Source organism: Mesoplodon bidens (assembly GCF_964165515.1).
Source record: "Mesoplodon bidens genome assembly, chromosome: 16".
Lineage (NCBI taxonomy): Eukaryota > Metazoa > Chordata > Mammalia > Artiodactyla > Ziphiidae > Mesoplodon > Mesoplodon bidens.
The window spans coordinates 18,547,507-18,569,128 of record NC_138173.1 but is presented as its reverse complement, the minus strand read 5'-3'; the positions used below and the strand labels follow the sequence as shown (position 1 = coordinate 18,569,128).

At 37.2% G+C, this 21,622-nt stretch overlaps 1 protein-coding gene across 1 annotated transcript; it reads left to right on the top strand.

Moving 5' to 3' along the window:
* Positions 1 to 292: 292 nt before the first annotated feature.
* Positions 293 to 17,919, top strand: ELOC (elongin C). The gene is made up of 4 exons (XM_081258223.1): positions 293 to 424; positions 9,977 to 10,030; positions 11,948 to 12,091; positions 17,172 to 17,919. Exons 2-4 carry the CDS (start codon positions 10,027 to 10,029, stop codon positions 17,360 to 17,362), a joined length of 339 nt encoding a protein of 112 aa, XP_081114349.1. The 5' UTR covers positions 293 to 424; positions 9,977 to 10,026; the 3' UTR covers positions 17,363 to 17,919.
* The last annotated feature ends 3,703 nt before the right edge of the window (positions 17,920 to 21,622 follow it).

Below are 21,622 nucleotides of genomic sequence, written 5' to 3'. Positions count from 1 at the left end.
GACGCAATGCTGCCTCGGACCCCACCCCTCACCCCAGCCCCTCAGCACCTCTTTGAGGATGCTGTCCCCGCGGAAATCAGATCAGGATCGGCGCTGCATGCTGGGAGTCAAAAGACCCAGAATAGGATTGGTTGAGACTTTCCAGGGACGACCATCCTCTTAGGCTTGGCCTGTGGGAGAAGGGAGGGAGCGCTGCGCACTTCCTGTAGACGCCGGCGGGCGACAGACTCAGCGAGTCCCCGCCTCACTAGGTACTAATCTCCCGCGCGTAGAAAGCGTCGGTGACCCAGCGGAAGTGATTCCTCCAACTGCCCCGGAACCCACGGCGGCAGGCAGCTGGGGGTGGGGGGGCGGCCCTGGTGTAGGGGCTGTGGCGGTGCGCGTGGACCCGGTGCGGTGGCTGCGGTTGCTGCGGGGCTGACGAGTGAGTCTCGGGCTGGGGTGGGAACGGAGCTCCGGGCCAGCGTGGGGGACGGGGGAGGCTCCTAGTGGGCGCGCTCGCGATCCCACTTCCCACCCCTTCCCATTTGGGCGGGGAAGGAACGGAAGCTCTTAACCTTCCCTGGCCTCTTCGGCTCCTGGTTTGGGGGAGGGGAGAGGAGGGCGGCGGGACCTTTTCTGGCGCCGCTCGGTGGGCTTGGAAAAGGGTGGAAGGAGGGGCGGCGGCCGGCGAGACTGGGCCTCCTCGGGGTTAAACGCGGGCAGGGTGGAGTTAGGAGCATGGCAGCCCTGTCTCTTTCCCTTTTTGCTTTCCCCGGGTGCACTCAGATTCGTTCTTTTCTTGGGGTCAGTCCTTAGTCATAGAAGAGGGCCTTCGCTCTTTCCAGCTGCGGGACCCCGAGAAGTTTACCAACTTGTTGGGTGATCTCTGCCCGACTTGGTGTTTTGGGGCTGCCGTGCATCTGCCTCCCAGTCTCATCTGAAAGGAGGTATCTAGTGTCGAGTACAGTGGCCATTAAGTTTCTCTTACGGAACCTCTTTAATACAGCTATGGAGTTCGAGTTATTAGTGCGAGCATTCCTACTCTGCATCGCCTTCAGTGTGGAAAACAACCGCAATCCTTTAGAGTTTTAAAACCTCATTTTCAAACTGCCCGATTTGCTTTCTGATCCCCAACTAGTTTCCTTTTTTGTTTAGTGGACTAAAATGATACGTCTCGGATCTCGTTTACATTATAATTGTGGTATAATTCATGATGTTGAAATATCACGGTTCACACGTGGATTCATTCATTTTGGAGATACAGTGGCAAGGAGACAACTATGGTCCCTGTCATCGTGGGTATTAAGTGCTTATTGCCAGTGATGATTTTGGCTTCATACTTAATTTTTAAGTGGCTGTCCTTTTTTTTCTTAAGTGTGAGATTTACCTAATAACTATCTACCATTCCAAAAAATATACATGTATATAAATTTATTTCAAATGGAAGATACTAGTTTCATTACATTATGGTAATTCTGTAATATAGTCAGTAGTTTGTAGTCAGAAGTTATAGTCAGTTCTATATATCAAGTTCCAAAGTAATATTTATATCTTATAAATTGCTTGTTTGGGTTTTTCGGGTAGATTTTTTTCAGTACTAGAAAATAATCTGGAATATCTTTGTATTTACACTGGTATGTGTTAATGCATTTCAGCTAACCTGTCCTAAATGTTTACTGTTCCGTTATTAAATAAGATCAGAAAAAGCTCACCCAGTGATGCTCAAAATTTCAAGCCTTGGTGATTAAGAAAACAGTAGTGCCATTCACTCAACTCTTTATTGAGCATCTTTTATATGCTAGGCACTAAATGAGGCCTGCCCTCACCGAGCTTGAGGAAAGAGGCTGTACATTAAGTAAGCAAATACAGTTTCAGGTGGTGATAAATGTGAAGAGACTATAGCTAGATTAGAGTTAGATTAAGTTAGAGTGACTAGGGTGTGGTGTCTGATTTTGAAAGGGAAGTGATCAAGGAAGACCTACCTCCCTGAGGAGTTAATCCTTTGCCTGGAGACTAAAATAATAAAGATCTGAAGGAAGAGTTTTTCAGAGAGCAGTAACTGTAAATGCATAGACCTTAAGGGAGGAATGAACTTGACCTATTAAAATACTAGGAAGGCCAATGTGGCTGGACGTTAATGAAGGAAGAGTGATGGGAGATGAGATCAGAGTGGTTAGCAAGGAGTCAATAAGATGGAACTTTACAGTCCTTGTTCTGTCCGTAATGAGAAGCCCTTAGAGGATTTTGTGCGGGGGAGTGATACCTGGCTTATGCTTTTGATGACTGATGGCTGAGTGGCAAACTGACAGAGTGGGAGGAAAGTGGAAAAACCAGCTCCTAAGGAGGCTGGTAGTAGTTCAGTTGCCATGTGGTAGCTTGAACTAGAGATGTAGGGTTGGAAGTTAGTGAGAAGTGGTCTAATTTGGAATGTAATTTGAAGGTGGAGCCAAATGGTTCTTACCTTTGCCCCAGGACGCAAAAGTATTTGGAGGGGTCACCTGTTTTGCCCGAGCATCTGGGTGAACAGTAGCACCATTTACTGGAATGAGGAAGACTGGGGCAGGTGCACTGGTTTCTGAGGAATAAAGCAGGAGTTCTGTATAGAGTGTACTGAGGTGGATGACTTTATACAGCTCAGAATGTGTGCAGTAGGCAAGTAGGATATCCACTGCTGTTGCTCGGGGGAGAAGTCAGGCTAGGGAGGTAATCTTGGAGTCGTATTTTACATGTGATATTTAAAACTATGGACCAGAGGACATCAAGTAAAGAGTATTAATGGAGAAGAGGGCAGATGGCTGGGAGCACTCGGGTCAGAGGAGGAGCAAACAGTGACAGAAGCAGAAAGGCCAGGTGGGTGTGGCATCCATAATACTAAGGGAAGAAAATGTTTCAGAAAAGAGGGCGGAGTCAACTGTAAAACCCTAAGAGTAAGATGATGATGAAAAATTGACCCAGAGGAGACTTCCCTGGCGGTCCAGTGGTTAAGACTCCACGCTTCCAATGCAGGGGCCCCGGGTTCGATCCCCGGCCCAGAGCTAGATCCCACATGCATGCTGCAACTAAGACCCCCGTGCAGCCAAATAAATAAATAAATATTTTTAAATGAATAAATAAAATTATTTAAAAAATTGACCCAGTGACCAAGTAGTTGAAATTTGACAAGAGCACTTTGAATGGACTAGAGGTCTAAAAAGTCTGATCAGTATGGGTTACAGAGAAGTGTATGGTAGTGATGATGTTACAGCTTTTTTTTTTTTTTTTTTTTTTTTTCTGGTACGTGGGCCTCTCGCTGTTGTGGCCTCTCCCGATGCGGAGCACAGGCTCCGGACGCGCAGGCTCAGCGGCCATGGCTCACGGGCCTAGCCGCTCCGCGGCATGTGGGATCCTCCCGGACCGGGGCACGAACCCGCGTCCCCTGCATCGGCAGGCGGACTCTCAACCACTGCACCACCAGGGAAGCCCCAGCATTTTGATATGTTGAACTGTGGCAGGACAAAGTCCTTGGATCACTGTGCTTAGGTGGAAAGGTTGGCCTTGCATAGGAAGGATGATTTTTACTCAACTTTTGAAACAGGAAGTATATGGTATATAGATACAGGTAGGATGAAGGTGGAAAGATAAGGCAGTTGAAGTGATTTGTTTCTGTTTTGTTGGTGAAATAAGTGAAGTTGTCAGGGTAGGGAGGAGAGGTATGTTGGAGGTTTAGGAAATGCCATGAATTTTCTCAGAGTAGGAAAGCCAGTTGACTAGGTAGGAGGATCAGTACGACACCAAGTATCTGTTTAAAGTGTGTGGCCATAAATTTAAAATTGAGACCAGTCACAATGGTTGTGACTTTTCTTCAGCCAGTTCAGTCTTTGGTTGAGGCCTGAGCTCGGTGGAGAATCCGGTTTGGCCAGGGTTGGGATTGGGGTGGATAGCTACATCAGAGGAGAGGGCAGGGAGTTAAGGGTGTAAGGGCTGCGAGGCACGCATGGTGCCAGTCTTCATGAACTCTTCACAGTGAGATGAAGCAAGGTCAGGGTTGGGTTCATATTTGTTTACTTTCAGCCCATCATTTAAAGGTTCTTTTTAATTATTTTATAGTGTGTAGAATCTATGATTAGGTACACACTATATAGTGAAGTACTTGTTCATACTTTTTAGACCAAAACAAAGGAGTTTGGAGATCATTGTCTAAGAGGGAGATTAGGTAGGTTACAGGGTAAGAAAGACAAGACAGCCTCAGTGGGAACACACAACACTCTAGGGCTCTTGAGTTGTGTGCTGTGTGGGAGTGACTCTTGCTTAATAAAGATGGGAAATTGGGAGTTATGGGCAGTTTGTTGTAGAGGGAGGGTGAATTTCACATGGGTTCAATCATGAAATGGTAGAGCTGGAAGGGACTTTAGTCACAGTTGAGTCCAATTTCCTCATTTGGGAGATGAAGAAACAGAAGTCTTATCATTTAACCTATCTGGGTCTCAACATAGAAATGCGCAGAGTAGAAATTCAAATATGGACTACTAACGACAGAGTTACTTTGCCAAAAGTATTAAAACTGCCTACACAAGAGTTAAGTACTACAGGAGCATTGTTATAAGTTGAATAAGCCAAAATGAGAATTTTATCTCATCCTGAGATACATAAATTCAGCGACACTCTAAGCACATTCTAGGCAAGATATTCTGATGTCTTGTTACAAGCTGGAATTCTGTAACTTCTGTCAATTTGTATTAATGGCCGAAGCCGCTCTTCTTGCCTCTTCAAATAGGCCTAAACATTAGATAATTTTTGGTTAATGTAATTTACTTTGTTTTCCAAATTAATCATATTCTTACATATTATTAAGAACAAATCATCAGGCTGACTGACCATTGTTTCCTTCATGAGTGGCTTAGTTCCACATACTTGTTTCTTTTTAAAAATCAGTTTTAAATCATAGTTTTTTAGTTATTTGTACTTTCAAACACGTATTTTTATGATTTTTTTTAAATTGAAGTATAATTGACCCACAGCAGTACGTTAGTTCCAGGTGCACAGCATAGTGATTCTATATTTCTATACATTACAAAATGATCACCACAGTAAGTCTAGTGCCATCTGTCACTGTACAAAGATATTACAATATTATTGACTATATTCCCCATGCTGTAGATTTCATCCCCATGACTCATGACCCGTAACTGGCAGTTTTTACCTCTTAATCTCCCTTGCCTACTTCACTCATTCCCCCACCCCCTCCCCCGTGGCAGTCACTGGTTTGTTCTCCTGTATCTGTGAGTCTGTGGTTCTATTTTGTTGTGTTTGTTCATTCATTTTGGTTTTTAGATTCCACATATAACTGAAATCATGCAGCTTTTGTCTTTCACTGTCTGACTTATTTCACTTAGTATAATACCCATGTTGTCACAAATCGCAAGATTTCATTCTTTTTTATGGCTGAGTAATATTCCATTATATGAGTAATCTTGTAGTGTGTATGTGTGCGTGTATCATGTCTTTATCCATTCATCTATCGATGAGCACTTAGGTTGCTTCCATATCTTGACTATTGTAAATAATGCTACAGTGAATGTAGGGGTGTATGTATCTTTTTGAATTAGTGTTCTTATTGTCTTTAGAAAAGATACACAGAAGTGGAATGCTGGATCTATGGTAGTGCTTCCATGCTGTTTTCCATAGTGGCTGCACCAACTTAACAGTCCCACCAGCACTGCGTGAGGGTTCCTTTTTCTCCACATCCTTGCCAAAGATGATGATACCCATTCTGACAGGTCTGAGGTGGCATCTCGTTGTGGTTTCAGTTTGCATTTCCCTGGTGATTAATGATGTTGAGTATCTTTTCATGTATTTGTTGGCTGTCTGTGTGTTGTGTGTCTTCTTTGGGAAAATGTCTATTTAGGTCCTCTGCTCATTTTCTAATTGGGGTTGTTTGGGGTTTTTCTAATGTTGAGTTGTATGAGTTCTTTATATATTTCGGGTATTAACCCCTTATCAGACAGATTGTTTGCAAACATCTTCTCCCATTCAGTAGGTGGCATTTTAATTATGTTGATGGTTTTGTTTGCTGCGCAAAAGTTTTTTACTTAGTTTGATATAGTCCCATGTGTTCATCTTTGCTTTTGTTTCCCTTGCCTGAGGAGGCATATCCCAAAAAATACTGCTGAGACCAATGTCAGAGAACGCAGTATGTTTTCTTCTAGGAGTTTTACGATTTCAAGTCTTACATTTAAGTATTTGAGTGTATTTTTGTATATAGTATGAGACAGTACTTCAGTTTGATTCTTTTGCAGTAGCTGTCCAGTTTTCCCAACACCATTTATTGAAGAGGCTGTCTTTTTCCCACTGAATATTCTTGGCTCTTTTGTCATAGTCGAATTGATCATATAAGTGTGGGCTTATTTTGGGGCTCTCTGTTCTGTTCCATTGATCTGTGTGACTGTTTTTTACATACTGTCTTGATTACTGTAGCTTGTAGTAGTGATTTGAAATCAGGGAGCATGATGCCTTCAGCTCTGTTCTTCTTTCTCAAAATTGTTTTGGCTATTCAGGGTTATTTTTATATATTTTTTTTCCAGCAGAAAACATGAGGTTAATAGGTGAGAAACCCCTTATTTTACTTAAATGACATCAAACTGTACCTATCATTCTAATCTGCTTTTTAAAAAATTAAGTTTATCTTGGTATTTCCATGTTATTATATATATAGGTTTAACTTATTCCTTTTCACTGCCCCATAATATTTCAAAAGTATAAATATACTATTTTTGTTTAGTATCACCCATTTCCCCTTTCCTCCAAAACTTGGTTCTTAGCAAGTTTTTTTGTTTGTTTGTTTGTTTGTTTGGGGTTTTTTTTGTGGTACGCGGGCCTCTCACTGTTGTGGCCTCTCCCGTTGCGGAGCACAGGCTCCGGACGCACACGCTCAGCGGCCATGGCTCATGGACCCAGCCGCTCCGCGGCATGTGGAATCTTCCCGGACTGGGGCACGAACCCATGTCCCCTGCATCGGCAGGCGGACTCTCAACCACTGCGCCACCAGGGAAGCCCCTTAGCAAGTTTTAATGTTTTAGTTTTCTTATTACCATTGGGATCAAACATTTTTATACAGGTCTATGAGCTATTTGTATTTTTTCTTCTATTTTTCTAGAGTTCAGTGGGGTTTTTTTAATCTGTTAAAAATTAATTAATTTTAAAACCAAATTTTAAAACAACCAAATTAAATTAATTTGGTTCTTTAATCTGTAGTGTGTTTTTGTGAGTGATGTCAGTTAGACATCTAACCTTATTTTTTCCAGGTAAATAACCAATGTAAAAAAGCAAAAAGATACAAGGAATAGATTTGCAGCTGTTGCTCTCATCTCCTTAGCTAATCCAAGCAAGTCAGCTGAAAAACTATTAGAACTAATAAGAGAGTTTGTGAAGATCATGGAATACAAGCTCAACTTACTGAAGGTTTTCTTTAAAACACCAGCAATAACCTTTCAGAAAGTATAATCGAGAAAACAGATCCCATTCATCATGGGAACTGTAAAGTACCTAAAAGTAGACCTAACAAGAAATGTGAAATAATAAAATGTGGACTTGCCCAACTCTTTAGCACAAACATGTTTATCACACTATTGTAATTAAAACAGTGGGGATATTGGTCAGGTATAAACAGATTGATGGAACAGAATACAGTCTAGAAATCCATGTAGTAATATAGTATATGATAAGGGTAACATTTCAAATCAGAAAAGGAATGGGCCATTTAAAGATCTTTTCGATGTTCAAAGATACTAGGATAAAAACTGATTTCAGTGTAGACCCTAGGCTCACCTAGAATTTCTAAGTATTTGTTAGATAATAAAAATCTAAACAATAAAAAACTATAAAAAAGTAATGTTTATGTATAACACTCTAAAAGCACAATGACATCAAGACTTTGTTCATGTCTTCTGCCTGGAACTATTCTCAACCCACTGTTCAACCACTTCCTCTTACCTACCTAATTCATATATACCTAATTCAGTTATGGCGTAGATGTTCAGACGTTCACACTGAGATTCTGTAGCCCCAGACTTAGATTTGTGTAGGTTATTTGTGGGTTAAGTCCAAATTTAATCATATTTCAAATATTTTTAACTTCCACGTAGGAATCAATGTTTACTCTTAATTGTTAGTGTTGATTTACTCTTTCTTTGTTAGTGATGGGGAGCTCCCTCCCCCACCCAACCTTAACCCTTGTATAAATGATGGAATTGATTTACTATATTAAGAAGTCTGTAGAAAAACTGTTGCTACCCAAAGGGCTTCTAAGGTGTGACTTTTCATGGTTGCTTAGCTACTGCTAGTTAAGTAAACAATCTGGATGTTTTGCTCTGGAGATTTTCCAGAGAAAAGTTGGCACTTGAAATTCTTCTTCTTTTAGCTTTTCTAGCATTTTTTCCTTTTTTTGTGTTTTAGAAGGAGTACAAAGCAGTATGAACAGAAGAAAATAATAATGACTGATAAATTTTTTAATTGCTTACTACTATGACCAAAAATTGACAGACTACTGTTTTTAAATTTTAGATAACTATCTAAGGATTTATATCAGCACCTCTCAGCAGTAGTGGGAAAGAAGTTTTAACAGGAGCCAGAATTTATTACCATGGCGGTATGGAATAATGAAAGGGAGCGTGGGCTCTAAAGCAAACCTACCCAGGTTTAAATTCTCATGTTGCCACTTAAGCTGTAGAAGCCTTGAGCAGGTGGCAGCCTCCTCGTGTTTTCTCATCTCTAAAATGGGAATGATAATTCCCCTGTGGAAGTGTTGTTTTAAAGCAAGGCATTTAATGCAATGTTTACACTCATTAGGCCCTCAAATGGTTGGTAAAAACGTTACATTGCCCCTGCTTCCTTTCTCTCACATTAGACATGGTACTTTAAATACCTCCCTCCATGCTTGGGGAGTGTTCTAGACTAACATTTAATTCCCCCCCCCCGACTCTGTCAACACCTGGAGCAAATCATTCAGCCTCTCTATACATCAATGATGTTTTTTAAGGTGAGGGATTACATAGGTTTATTGGTCAGGAATTACTTAGAGAACAGGATAATTAGGATACACTGTTTTCCTGATAATGACATAAAAAATAATATTCGGATAAAAAAATCTTCCTTTGAAGAAATGCTGTTAAAATACAAATTACTGAAAACATGAGCTCTTTTCCTTTGGTAGTCATTTCTTTCACGAAATTTAAGAGTTCTCAAAAATGAAATTTTTTTTTAACACTTCATTGTTAAATCTCAGAACTTTGGTAGCCTCTGTGCGGAAGAGATGGAACAGTAAAATGTATTATAGACGTGCACACTTAATAAGAAGAGGGCAAGCCTTACCTTTTTTATTCACATGAAAGCTACTTCACGTCCTTGGATTTATCATGTTGTCATTCATTTAGCAGATACTTGCTTTAATGTTTACCAGTATCTAGTAGATATAGTATACAAAGATGATTTAAGGCCAAGGGTGTCTCCTTCAAGTTCAGTTCAGCTCCTAAGGAACAACATATGTTTTTTGTTCTTGTTCTTTTTTGCGGTACGCAGGCCTCTAACTGCTGTGTCCTCTCCCGCCCCGGAGCACAGGCTCTGGACGCGCAGGCCCAGTGGCCATGGCTCACGGGCCCAGCCGGTCCGCGGCACGCGGGATCCCCCCGGACTGGGGCACGAACCCGCGCCCCCTGCATTGGCAGGCGGACCCCCAACCACTGCGCCACCAGGGAAACCCAACATATGTATTTTTAAACTGTTGTCCGAATAGTTACCTTAAAAAGGCCGGGGGGAAAATCTGTATTTAGACTTTACTGTCCTGGGGGTGATCATCTTCTCTCAGATGTTCAGAAACTTGATACTGTTCTGTATTGTGGTGGCTGGGAAACTTACATAGCAGAGAGAGTCCTTACACTTGTAACACCAAGGACGTATTAAAAAATGACGGGAAAACATGTTATTCTGGCATTAATCTCAATACAGCATTGTTATATTTCAGGAAACTACTAAAGTTCCTGTGGACTCAAAGTAGAATTTCATAAGAACATAATGGGTAAGTTATATAAAAGTCATTTTGTAGTTCAATTAGTTGAAGCGTTCTTCTCAAAATAGGCCTTTGAAGTCAGTGAATGCAAGTAAGAAAGTAGAGGAGACTGAAGTTAGTTGTTTAAATCAGCAGCTTATGTTTATTATATATTTCTGAAAAGCAGATCAGTAACATTATGCCAAATTTAATTTGTGATTGCTAGTTATTGTACCTTAGGAAATTAGAAACTCTCCCAACAGACAAAGAAAGTGGTTTCTCTTGCCAAAAAAAAAATATATATACTGGAAGTATAAATTTAAATAATTGATAATTTTTATTTTTGTTCTTAGAGGTTGGCAAAAACTGCTAAAAATCTGTACTCTTGAATAGTCTATAATTAGAAGTTACATGCATCTTTATGAGTCCCCCAGCTTTTTATTATGAAAAATTGCAAGAATAATACACTATAGCCTTCACTAGTTAACGTTTTGTCATATTTGCTTTTCCTGCGTGTATACGTATGTATGTGTTTATATACCCACATATACACACAAAAACACACAGAAGCTTTTTTTTCTGTTCTGTTTATTTAGTTGTACATGTAATACTCCACACCTAAATGCTTAAGCATGCATCTCCTAATTCAGTCCATATTCAGGATTTCAGTTTTTTCAATAGTGTTCTTTACAGTGGGTTTATTATTTTTAAATCCAGGGTCCAATCAAGGATTACTTGTTGCATTAATTTCTCTCTTTTGTCTTCTTTAAACAGTTCCCTACTTTTGGGATTGGGTGAGGAGTGAGGTCTTTCATGACTCATTTAAATTTAGATTTGTCTGAGTATTTCCTCCTGATTAGATTCAGGTTAAACATATTTGGCAGCGGTAGTACATAAGTGATTTTGATATTTATGAATCTCAGTTTTAGGGATTTCTAAATTAATAACAAATGAATGAGTAAATGGATGTTTGTAACTGAACAGTACTTCAGCTTCATCCTTTGCACTTCTCGCCGCTAAGTCTTCCTAAGTTTTTAGAATAAGCCTTAAGATATTTTCTTTCAGATATTGGTACTATAAAAATTAAAATTCTCTCAGCACAAAATTGTAAAGTTATACTTGTGAGAAAAGATCTTAAAGGGTTGTATAAAAATATGTACTCCCTCAGAAAGTTACGTTGAGCCAACTCCTGTGGCTGAAGCCAGCATGGTGGTATTGAAGATAGCTGGTACTCACCCCACCTCTACTCTGAATTTTTAAAATTGATTATTTGTCTGTAGTCATTATTTCAATATTTGCAATAATTTAAACTGGGCAGTAAAATGTTTTGATCGTTTTTTTATGGATCAAGAGTAAAATGCTGAGTAAAGAAGGCCCTAAATTTTAGAATACGGGGCTTGTCAGAAGTTGCGCTCACATGGCATATGAACATTTATTCATAAACACACTATGCATCTTACTTTAAAAATGAGTATTTCAGGTCATAGAATTAAAGTTTTACTATTTGAATATTTTCTTTTAGTCTTCAAATTTGAATGTGCTGCTGTGTTCACAAATTGTTAATACTTCCATGAAAAATACTGGTAAATTTTCATCTAAAGTAAACATCCTTGGGAGTTCCCTGGTGGTCCAGTGGTTAGGACTTGGCGCTTTCTCTGCCGTGGCCCATTTTCAATCCCTGGTCGGGGAACTAACATCCCAGAAGCCATGTGGCCAAAAATTCAAAATAAAAATAAAGTAAACATCCTTGAATGTAAAGTTTATTCTGATATTGGAAAATATTTAGAGAATAATAAAATAAGAAGTTAAAAACTTTAAAATCTTGGTGGCTGTTACTCTCCAGAAATGTTTCTGCTCTGAGTTATTCAGATACTAACCTTGGTAAACCTGTTTATTTTTAATAACTTTTGTGATTCAAAAATTATTTTACTCCATACTTTACTTTAGATGGAGAAGAGAAAACCTATGGTGGCTGTGAGGGCCCTGATGCCATGTATGTCAAATTGATATCTTCGGATGGTCATGAATTTATTGTAAAAAGAGAACATGCGCTAACATCAGGAACAATAAAAGCCATGTTGAGTGGCCCAGGTAGGTACATTTCTTTATTTCCTCTTAATATATCCTCACTTTTTTAATGTTTGATGAATGTGTTTTTAAGTTGAATTAAATGACTCATAACATTAAAAGAAAGACAGTAACTGTTCTAATATTAATTACTGCATGGTTATGTTGCATTGGGGAAAAAAGTAGCTTCTGCTATTTCCTGTTTTCAGTTATTTACCATAGTTTCAATAAAACCTAATTGATTATTTTGTAATAGGAAGGATCATTTCCCTATGTTTCCATGGTCAGTTCACTACAGAAGGACTCTGGTGATTTGTGCTCCTGGTTACATGTAAAGTTTACCTATAGAAGTTATTGCTTCCCACATATCTACTGTTCCCATTTTACCTCAAGAAAATTTTTCTTAAGGGTTGGAATTTCTGGAGCATAGGGCAATTCTGTGTTTAACTCTTGGAGGAAATGCTGAACTGTCTGCACAGTGGCTGAACCATTTTACGTTCCTGCCAGCCATGTATGAGGGTTCCAATTTCTCCACATCCTCTCTGACATTTGTTATTTTCCTTTTTTCTGATTCTAGCTATCTTAGTGGGTGTGAAGTGGTATCTCATTGTAATTCTGATTAGCAATTCCCTAATGACTGATGAAGTTGAATATATCTTCATGTGCTTGCTGGTCATTTGTATATTTTCTTTTGACGAATATCTATTCACTTTTGTTGCCCATTTTTTAATTGACTTGTCTTCTTGTTGTTGAGTTTAAGAGTTCTTTATAAATTCTGGACACTTTATAAGTTCTTTATAATTCTGAACTTTATAAAGAGTTCTTTATAAATTCTTTATACCTTATGAGATAAATGATTTGCAAATATTTTCTTCATTCTGTAGGCTGTTTTTTCTTGGTAGTATCTTTTGATGCACAGAAGTTTTTTATTTTGATGAAGTCCAATTTATTTTCCCTTTTGTTGTTTATGATTTTTGGAGTCCTATCTAAAAATCCATTGCCAAATTCAATGTTATGAAGACTTACCTTATGTTTTCTTACAAGAGTTGTGTTTTAAGCGCTTACATTTAGGTTCTTGATTTTAAGTTAATTTTTGCATATAGTGTGAATCAGCTTCATTCTTTTGCATGTGGACATCCCATTACTATTTGTCAGAGAGACCATACTGAATGGTCTTGGCATACCTGTTGATAATCAGTTGACCATAGATATGTACATTTATTTTGGGGCTCTCGATTCTTTTCCATTGATCTATGTATCTGTCATTTTACCAGTATCACACTATTTTGATTTCTGTAGCTTTGTAGTAAGTTTTGAAATTGGGAAGTGTGAGGCCCCCAACTTTGTTTTTCTTTTTCAAAATTGTTTTGGCTATTTCGGATCCTTTGCAATCCCTTTTCTATATTTTTTATTATGGAGATTTTAGAACATACATAGACTTGGAGAGAATAGCATAACACACCTTCCTGTACCCATCAACTAGCTTCAATAGTTGTCAACATTCTGCCAGTTTTGTTTTGTCTAATATCCTAACTTTTTTTTTTTTTTTTTTTTTTTTGCGGTACGCGGGCCTCTCACTGCCGTGGCCTCTCCCGTTGCGGAGCACAGGCTCCGGACGCGCAGGCCCAGCGGCCATGGCTCACGGGCCCAGCCGCTCCGTGGCATGTGGAATCCTCCCAGACCGGGGCACGAACCTGTGTCCCCTGCATCAGCAGGCGGACTCTCAACCACTGCGCCACCAGGGAAGCCCAATCCTAACTTTTTTTAAAAGAGTATTTCGAGCAAATTTCTGACATTAGGTTATTTCACTTGCAAAATCTATGATAGTCTCCCTGCAACCTCCCCCCTGCTTTTTTTTTCAGACTATCAGTTTTACTAGAAACAAAGTTATTTGTATAATGTCCACATCCAGGTTATACTAAATCATGTTTCATCTTGTAAATTCATAATTAGAATTCTAGAGCCTTGAACAGAATCCAGTTTATCTTTCTAGCAAGAATACTTTATAGGTGGAACTCTTATCGTCCTATTTAGCAATGTCAGGACTGATTAGTGGGCTCCAGAGTTATCAAGCTGATTTGTCCATGAGCAATTCCCCAGTCAGACTTTCATATAATATTTAGTTTTAGCATTCACTGTGATTATTGCTGAGATTTACTTCATTTGGAATTATAAAACAGAGATTTTCTAATTCTGTAATTTCTTCTGCATTTATTAGTTAGAACTCTCCTATAAAGAAGAACTATTTGGTTACCCTGAAATATAGTCTGTATGGGAAAGAAAAGATAAATGCTTGATTTTTTTTTCCCCTTTACATGTAATTTTTCAGAGTAAAGAATTGGTTCTCCAGCATCCTCCAACAGTAAAGAGTGTTTGTTTGGTTTGGTTTTTTTTTTGCATATTTTTCAGTCAGGTGCAGTCATTCTTACTGATGCTCAAATGGCTCCGTTTTTATGCCAGAAGGAGCACATCAGGTTGCCTCCTGTGTCCTTCTGACACAGCTTTATTAGTCTTGAATAGCTATACTACTTTCTGTAATAAAGTTTCTCAGGTTCATTTTGTACATTATTCCTCAATCCTAAAAACAGCCATTCGTTAAAGAGCCCTGGGGTTTGGGGAGGTGGGTTTTTTTTGGTTTGTTTTTTAGTGGAAAATGGTACTTAGATACCCCACTGTGGGCGCTAGCAGTACTCATTGCTCCTGAGTTGAAGTGCTTTAGACTTTCCTACTGGACAGAACTAAGATGTACTTGAGGGGAAAAATCCCGATGCCAACAAAATCTTAACTAAAAATTGAGATGAAAGGGTTTCTAAAAAGCCTGATCTCCTTTAATTTAAAAACAAGAGTTTTATCTTTGAAGCTTCCAACTTTCAGCACCAAACTAATGTTTGCATGAAAAGGAATGAAGTACTGATGCATGCTACAAGGTGGATGCGCCTTCAACACATTATGCTAAGTGAAAGAAGCCAGACACACGTTGTTGTATAATTCCATTTGTATGAAATATCCAGAATAGATAAATCCATAAAGACAGAAAGTAGAGGGGAGTTCCCTGGTGGTCTAGTGATTAAGGATTCGGTGCTTTCACCGCTGCGGCCTGGGTTCCGTTCCTGGTCAGGGAACTGAGATCCTGCAAGCTGCGCAGTGTGGCAAAAAAAAACCCAAAAACATAGAGAAAGAAAGTAAATTGGTGTTTTCCAGAGGCTGCGGTGTGGGTTTTATTTGGGGTGGCGAAAATGTTTTGGAACCAGATGGATGGGATGGTTGCTCAGCATTGTGAATGTACACTGAATTATACATCTTAAGTTGGTGACTTTTATATGAATTTATTATTATTATTATTAATTTTTATTGGAGCACAGTTGCTTTACAATGTTGTGTTAGTTCCCTGCTGTACAGCAAAGTCAGTCAGTCATACGTATACATATATCCACTCTTTTTTAGTTTCCTTCCCATTTAGGTCACCACAGATCATTGAGTAGAGTTCCCTGTGCTCTACAGTAGGTTCTCATTAGTTACCTATTTTATACATAGTAGTGTATATATGTCAGTCCCAATCTCCCAATTCATTCCACCCCCTCTTTCCCACCCAGTAACCATAAGTTTGTTTTCTACATCCGTGACTCTACTTGTTTTGTAAATAAGTTCATTTGTACCCCTTTTTTTTGGATTCCACATATAAGCGGTATCATCTGATATTTGTCTTTATGTGTCTGACTTCACTCAGTATGACAGTGTCTCGATCCATCCATGTTGCTGCAAATGGCATTATTTTGTTCTTTTCTTTTGGCTGAGTAGTAGTCCAATGTATATATGTACCACATCTTCTTTATCCATTCATCTGTCAGTGGACATTTAGGTTGCTTCCATGTCTTGGCTGTTGTAAGTAGTGCTGCTATGAACATAAGGGTGCATGTATCTTTTCGAATTAGAGTTTTCGACTTTTCTGGATATACGCCCAGGAGTGGGACTGCTAGATCATATGGTAACTCTATTTTAAGTTTTTAAAGGAACCTCCATACTGTTCTCCATAGTGGCTGTACCAATTTCCATTCCCACCTGTTATACGAATTTCACCTAAAGAAAACACTAATGTTTGTCTAGTGTCAAAGGCTTAGTAAGTGTCTGTTGGTAATATTTCGTACATACATTTAAGAAAGAGAGTTCTCGTTATTGGCAAACAAAAATTTACCTCATTGCTGTGAATTATCTGCTGAATCCTTTCCTTTCTCTGCATCCCATCCTACCCCCAACCAATGGACAATTACTAGAAAATTTAAAAAATACTACATTCTCAGAAAGTACATTTTTCTGCCTTTTATATTCAGTGCACAGTGCTAGTGCTAGACTGCCAAGAAAATATTTTATCCCAATAGTAAAGAAATCATATAGCTAAAGAAATTCTGAGAGATCACTAAAAACAGTTTATGAACTGTTATTAAACAAAGGGAGGAAGTAGCTTATGAGAGCTCATTAACATGACCATATTTTTAAAAACTAAAGGGGAAAACAATGGATTTACTTTTTTGAAAAGATTCTTTAAGGATAGTGTTTTCACTTATCATTTATATTCACATGACAACATAGCTCAGAGCTCCTGCTGGTCTATAAATACTTAATTCCCTAGACTGAATCTTTTTAATAAAGATTTTTTTTATGTTTCTACTCAGAAATCTACATATTTCTACATATTTCATTTGATGCTAGTTGGGTTTATCCTTTTTGCATTATATTAGTTTTGCTAGGGCTGCCATAACAAAGTACCATTGACTGGATGATTTAAACAAAAATTTACTTTCTCACAATTCTGGAGGGTGGAAATTAGAGATCAAGGTGTTGGCAGAGTTGGTTTCTTCTGCGGTCTCTCTCCTTGCCTTGTAGATGACTGTCTTCTTCCTGTGTCTTCACATTGTTGTCTTACCTCTGTGTGTCTGCAGCCTCGTCTCCTATTCTGATAGGGATGCCAATCATATTAGATTAGGGCCTTAATTACCTATCTCCAAACATAGTCACATTCAAGTATTGGGGGTTAGGACTTAAACATGAATTTTGGAGGAACACAGGTCAGCCCATATATCACGAACAAATTCCTTTTCTTTTCCAGGTCAATTTGCTGAGAACGAAACTAATGAAGTCAATTTTAGAGAGATCCCTTCACATGTGCTATCAAAAGTATGCATGTATTTTACCTACAAGGTTCGCTACACTAACAGCTCCACGGAGATTCCTGAATTTCCAATTGCACCTGAAATTGCACTGGAACTGCTGATGGCTGCAAACTTCCTAGATTGTTAAATAAAATAAATTATAATAAACTGTTAACTTTTTTCAGTATTTAATACCTGTAGTTCAGTTAGTAATTTTTTCATATATAGCATGTTGCCTGTGTGCAATTGAACTTTAAAGTTCGTTGCAAAGCAGATTATCTTCTGTTCTTTTGCATAGCAATCAGAGTTGAAATTTGTTTGCTACATCAACAAATTAAGGACATTTTCACAAATTGAGAAATAAACAAATATGCCAATTCGTAGGTCGTTTTGCCTTATCCTTTGGATGTGATTTTTAAAATTAGAGCAGTGGTGATATAGTAAATGCTGAAATTTAAGCATAAATTCAACACGTTCTACAGGTAAATTATGGGGCTACATATTTTTATGTTTTTAGTGTTTTTTTAAAAACCTATTCTGATCTTATAGCTGTCATTAGCATTACTAGAGTTATGCAATTGCATATAATTGCATTATAAACATGTTTATAACTTAGCCAAAATATTGATTTTTATAACTGTCAAAGACATGGGAGTTGAAATTTCTTATGTGTCTTTTGATAAACTGCAGTATTGTTTAAGTGTATCTTGTCTTTTTGTTTATTGCTACAATTTAAGAACTTTATTTAAAATCAGTTTTGGAAGATTACTAGGTACAGCTTTTGGAGCAGAGACTTTTTGAACTGTAGCCACATGGTCAACAAGTAAACTACATGACTTCAGTTTCATGTGCATTGTGCATTTTGGCCAATCCATTGACTATAAAGTTTCCTTTGCAATATTCATTCTTACATAGTCCCTTGCTGTGATTACACTTCTCATTATTTAAATATGTTTTAAAAGACTCACTATGAAGTTTTTCATCTAGATCCTAAGAGCAAGATTTCTCTGACAATTCCAGTCTTCCTCCATTCAACTGAAATGTTATAAAATAAGAAAAATGTGGAGAGATGCAGTGCAAATCTAATAATGCACTTTGATATAGTATATTAATTATCTTCTATTAATTAAAGTATGTCCCACTAGATATGATATCCATAATCTGGGTCTTCTACTGAACTCAAACTTATAGAAGAGGTCATTCAGCTTTTACACTAAGACAAAAAAAATATGAAGAACTATAATAGAGTGTCTCTGCTTAGTCGTGAAAAAAGAGTTGGGTTTATTATTGTCTCTTAGTAGTAAAACAAACCTGTTATTATAGGGTCTATAAATTTAAGTCTTCAGCTTACTTCTTTAAGACTGGTTCAATATGGACCAGTTTTTCTGGAACCTGCAAAAACCATAAACAACCAAGATCAGTAGAAGTAATTTTTCCTCTTAGAAGACCTAACATTGTTATTGAAAGCAATTAAATATAAATGTTAGTTGCGTATATTTTAGTAACATCTTAAGACATACTGTTACATATTTTAGTATAGAATTATCAAGTACTAGAATTACATTCTGCTACTTGGTGACAATGACAATTATAAACCTAAGTGGTGATCTTAAAGGTCAAGGTGATAGCTAGAATACAGTTTAACTTTGACCCATTTTAGTAGGTTACTTTATATGTTAGGTCCAGAAGTTACCTTAAGTTCAAAATATTGAAATAGAACTGAAAGATCAGGAAAAACTGTATAGCTTGCGGCAAATGATACTTGCATGTTAATAAAAGCTATTGACTGAAAGGTTTGATGAACACTTGGTGTTTGATCTTTTTAGCCTTAATTTTCTCTTTTTCTGAGGATGTATGAAACTATTGGCTTCAGGACATCTTGCCATATGATTGAATAGCAGGAATTTTTATTTGGTTCAGTTTAAGAGATGATTTTGTATAGTATTGAGACCTTAATAGTTTTCTGACACTTGGTGATTAGTTTACTTTTTGAATTATGTGCAAATCTACCCAATACTTTTTCTGCACAGAAAATAGTACCACAAAATCCTTTGTTTTATTCAGTTAATATTTCATTTTTGTATTGTCTAGATTATTTTATGCTTTTTAGACTGCTTATCTTTCATGCAATTATTATTGGTAGATAAGTCTCCTTTTGAAGAGCTGTTAATATTGAGGAATACAATTTACTATAAGTAAATTCAGCTCATGTTAAAAGAGAAATACATTTAGAGACATCTTGCTATATATGGAGCTGTCATCTTAGCTGTGGGTCGTTTTGCTAAATTTATCAATTATTCTTTCAAAATGGTGCAGGTATTCTGAGAAATTATATAAAGTTGCTGTTAAAGATTGAAGAGTGTTTAAAGCTAGTAATTCCTATCTGTGTAGAGGAAAATTCATACAAATTAACAAAGCTTGGTTGTATTTAGACTTAGCAGTACTAAGTTGAGCTTCTGTTTAGTTATTTCTAAGTTTGGTAAAACACATAAGATCTGGAAATCAATAGATGTGGTTGATTTTATATAGTGTTTTATTTGCAATATATAAATCTCATTTAATTCCAGGCTAGTCATATTTGTGCTAAGTCTTTATATTCCTATTAGGCTATAATAAGAAACTCTTAAATATTATATCTTACACCTAATGGTTTGTTGGTTTAAACAAATATTTATTAGTCTAGAAGTATTTTGGTATATCACAGCACCAAACTAAGTTAAAAAGTATAAAATCTTGTGCTAATAAGCCAAGTTATCTTGAACGGGTGACTGGTTCTTCATTTCACTTCTAGGAAATTAAGGAGACTACACATCGATAGGGTGATGTTTACCACATTTTTAAATGAACGAACAAGATTGTGTTTGTGGATATTGCTTAAATCTAAGATTGTAACATTACAGATGATCAGATTAGAAGAACTATAAATGAGAAAAAATGCCTTTCTTGCTGCATCTTTTAAGTAACAGTCCATAAATTTCAGCTTTTGCTACTTTTGATTAAGCATTAAATATTACACAGCAGTACTAAATACATTAACTAGATTAATTTAGATACTTGTTGTTTTCTATTGCCTGCTATATAAAGAAAATTCAATTTTAGTGATGGTCATCATTAACTTTATGATACAAAGGGAAATTTATGTGCAGTTTTCATATCAGTATATGCAATGCCAGGTCAATCCAAAACTCAGTTTTCATTTATGCTCTAATATAGTAATTTATCCTGAATTAGGTACATATGTATTTTCTTTATTTACTCCATATTTCTTTACCTGAAAACAGAAGACTTTTTTTTAATGCCCTATAGAATATTCAGTTTCCTTTCTCCACATTCCCTTAGTTGCCCACCGGCCCCCCTCCCCATACACACACACTGTATGTTTTTTAAACTGGGAAAATTTTAATGTTGCTTTGAGATAGAACTCATAGTCTTAATCACCATATTGTTCTATAAGTTTTGTGTTTATGTTATTATTCTAATATAGGACACAGGTGCATCAGTATTAGGTTTGTTTCCCCCTCTTTATAGTACTAGATGCTTAGCATCATTTTTAATACAAAAATGTTATATTTATTTAGGTATATATTTATATGCTAACACCCTTATCTGTGATAGCATCTATTGCTTCATTATTTAGAGAAGCATGTATAAGATGACAGCTTACAAGAAAAATTCAAATTTCATGTCTTTTTATTCAACCAGAATTGTCTAAAATTTTTTAATTTGAGCCGCCTTTTACATCATGAAGTAAAGCTTGTGATTAATTCTGTCTATGCATACCAACTGGCCCAGATCAACTGTTAGGATTTTTTAAATACATCAGTAGAATTTTAACTATAGGCATATTAAATTTTGATGCAAGCTTATCAAATATATTTTCCTTTTGAATCAGTATAGTGTTATTTCTGCTCTAGAAAACTTCAAGGATCTGTGCATCCATCTCAAGTATAATTTTGAATTGTAAAGTACATTTTCTTCAGACCATCAAAGAAAGTTTTTGTTTTTCCGTAATTTCACTCAGCTGTTTTTGAAAATGCATGTTTCCTTAGTTTCTTACAGCCACCATTTGAATCAGCCAATATGTTCCTTTTTGATATTTGTTTTTTGTTTTAATGAGGATCCAAGACAAAAAGTTACGGTAATCCAAGGTCACAAGCTAATTTATGGTGAGATTCTAGATCCAGGTCATAGTTAAAGTTAGAACAAACACGGTGCTTAGATTCTAGAAACACCCTATGAATGGTACATCTAGGAAAGATGTTTGTTAAGAGTACTGAAATAAATAATATACAGAATATTGAAATGGTGGAATTGGGATAGGGAGTTAATGCATGAGATGGGCTTATAAAGTAATAAATGCCTTTTAAAGTATATAACATTTCTATCCAAATGAACATCATCCTTAGTA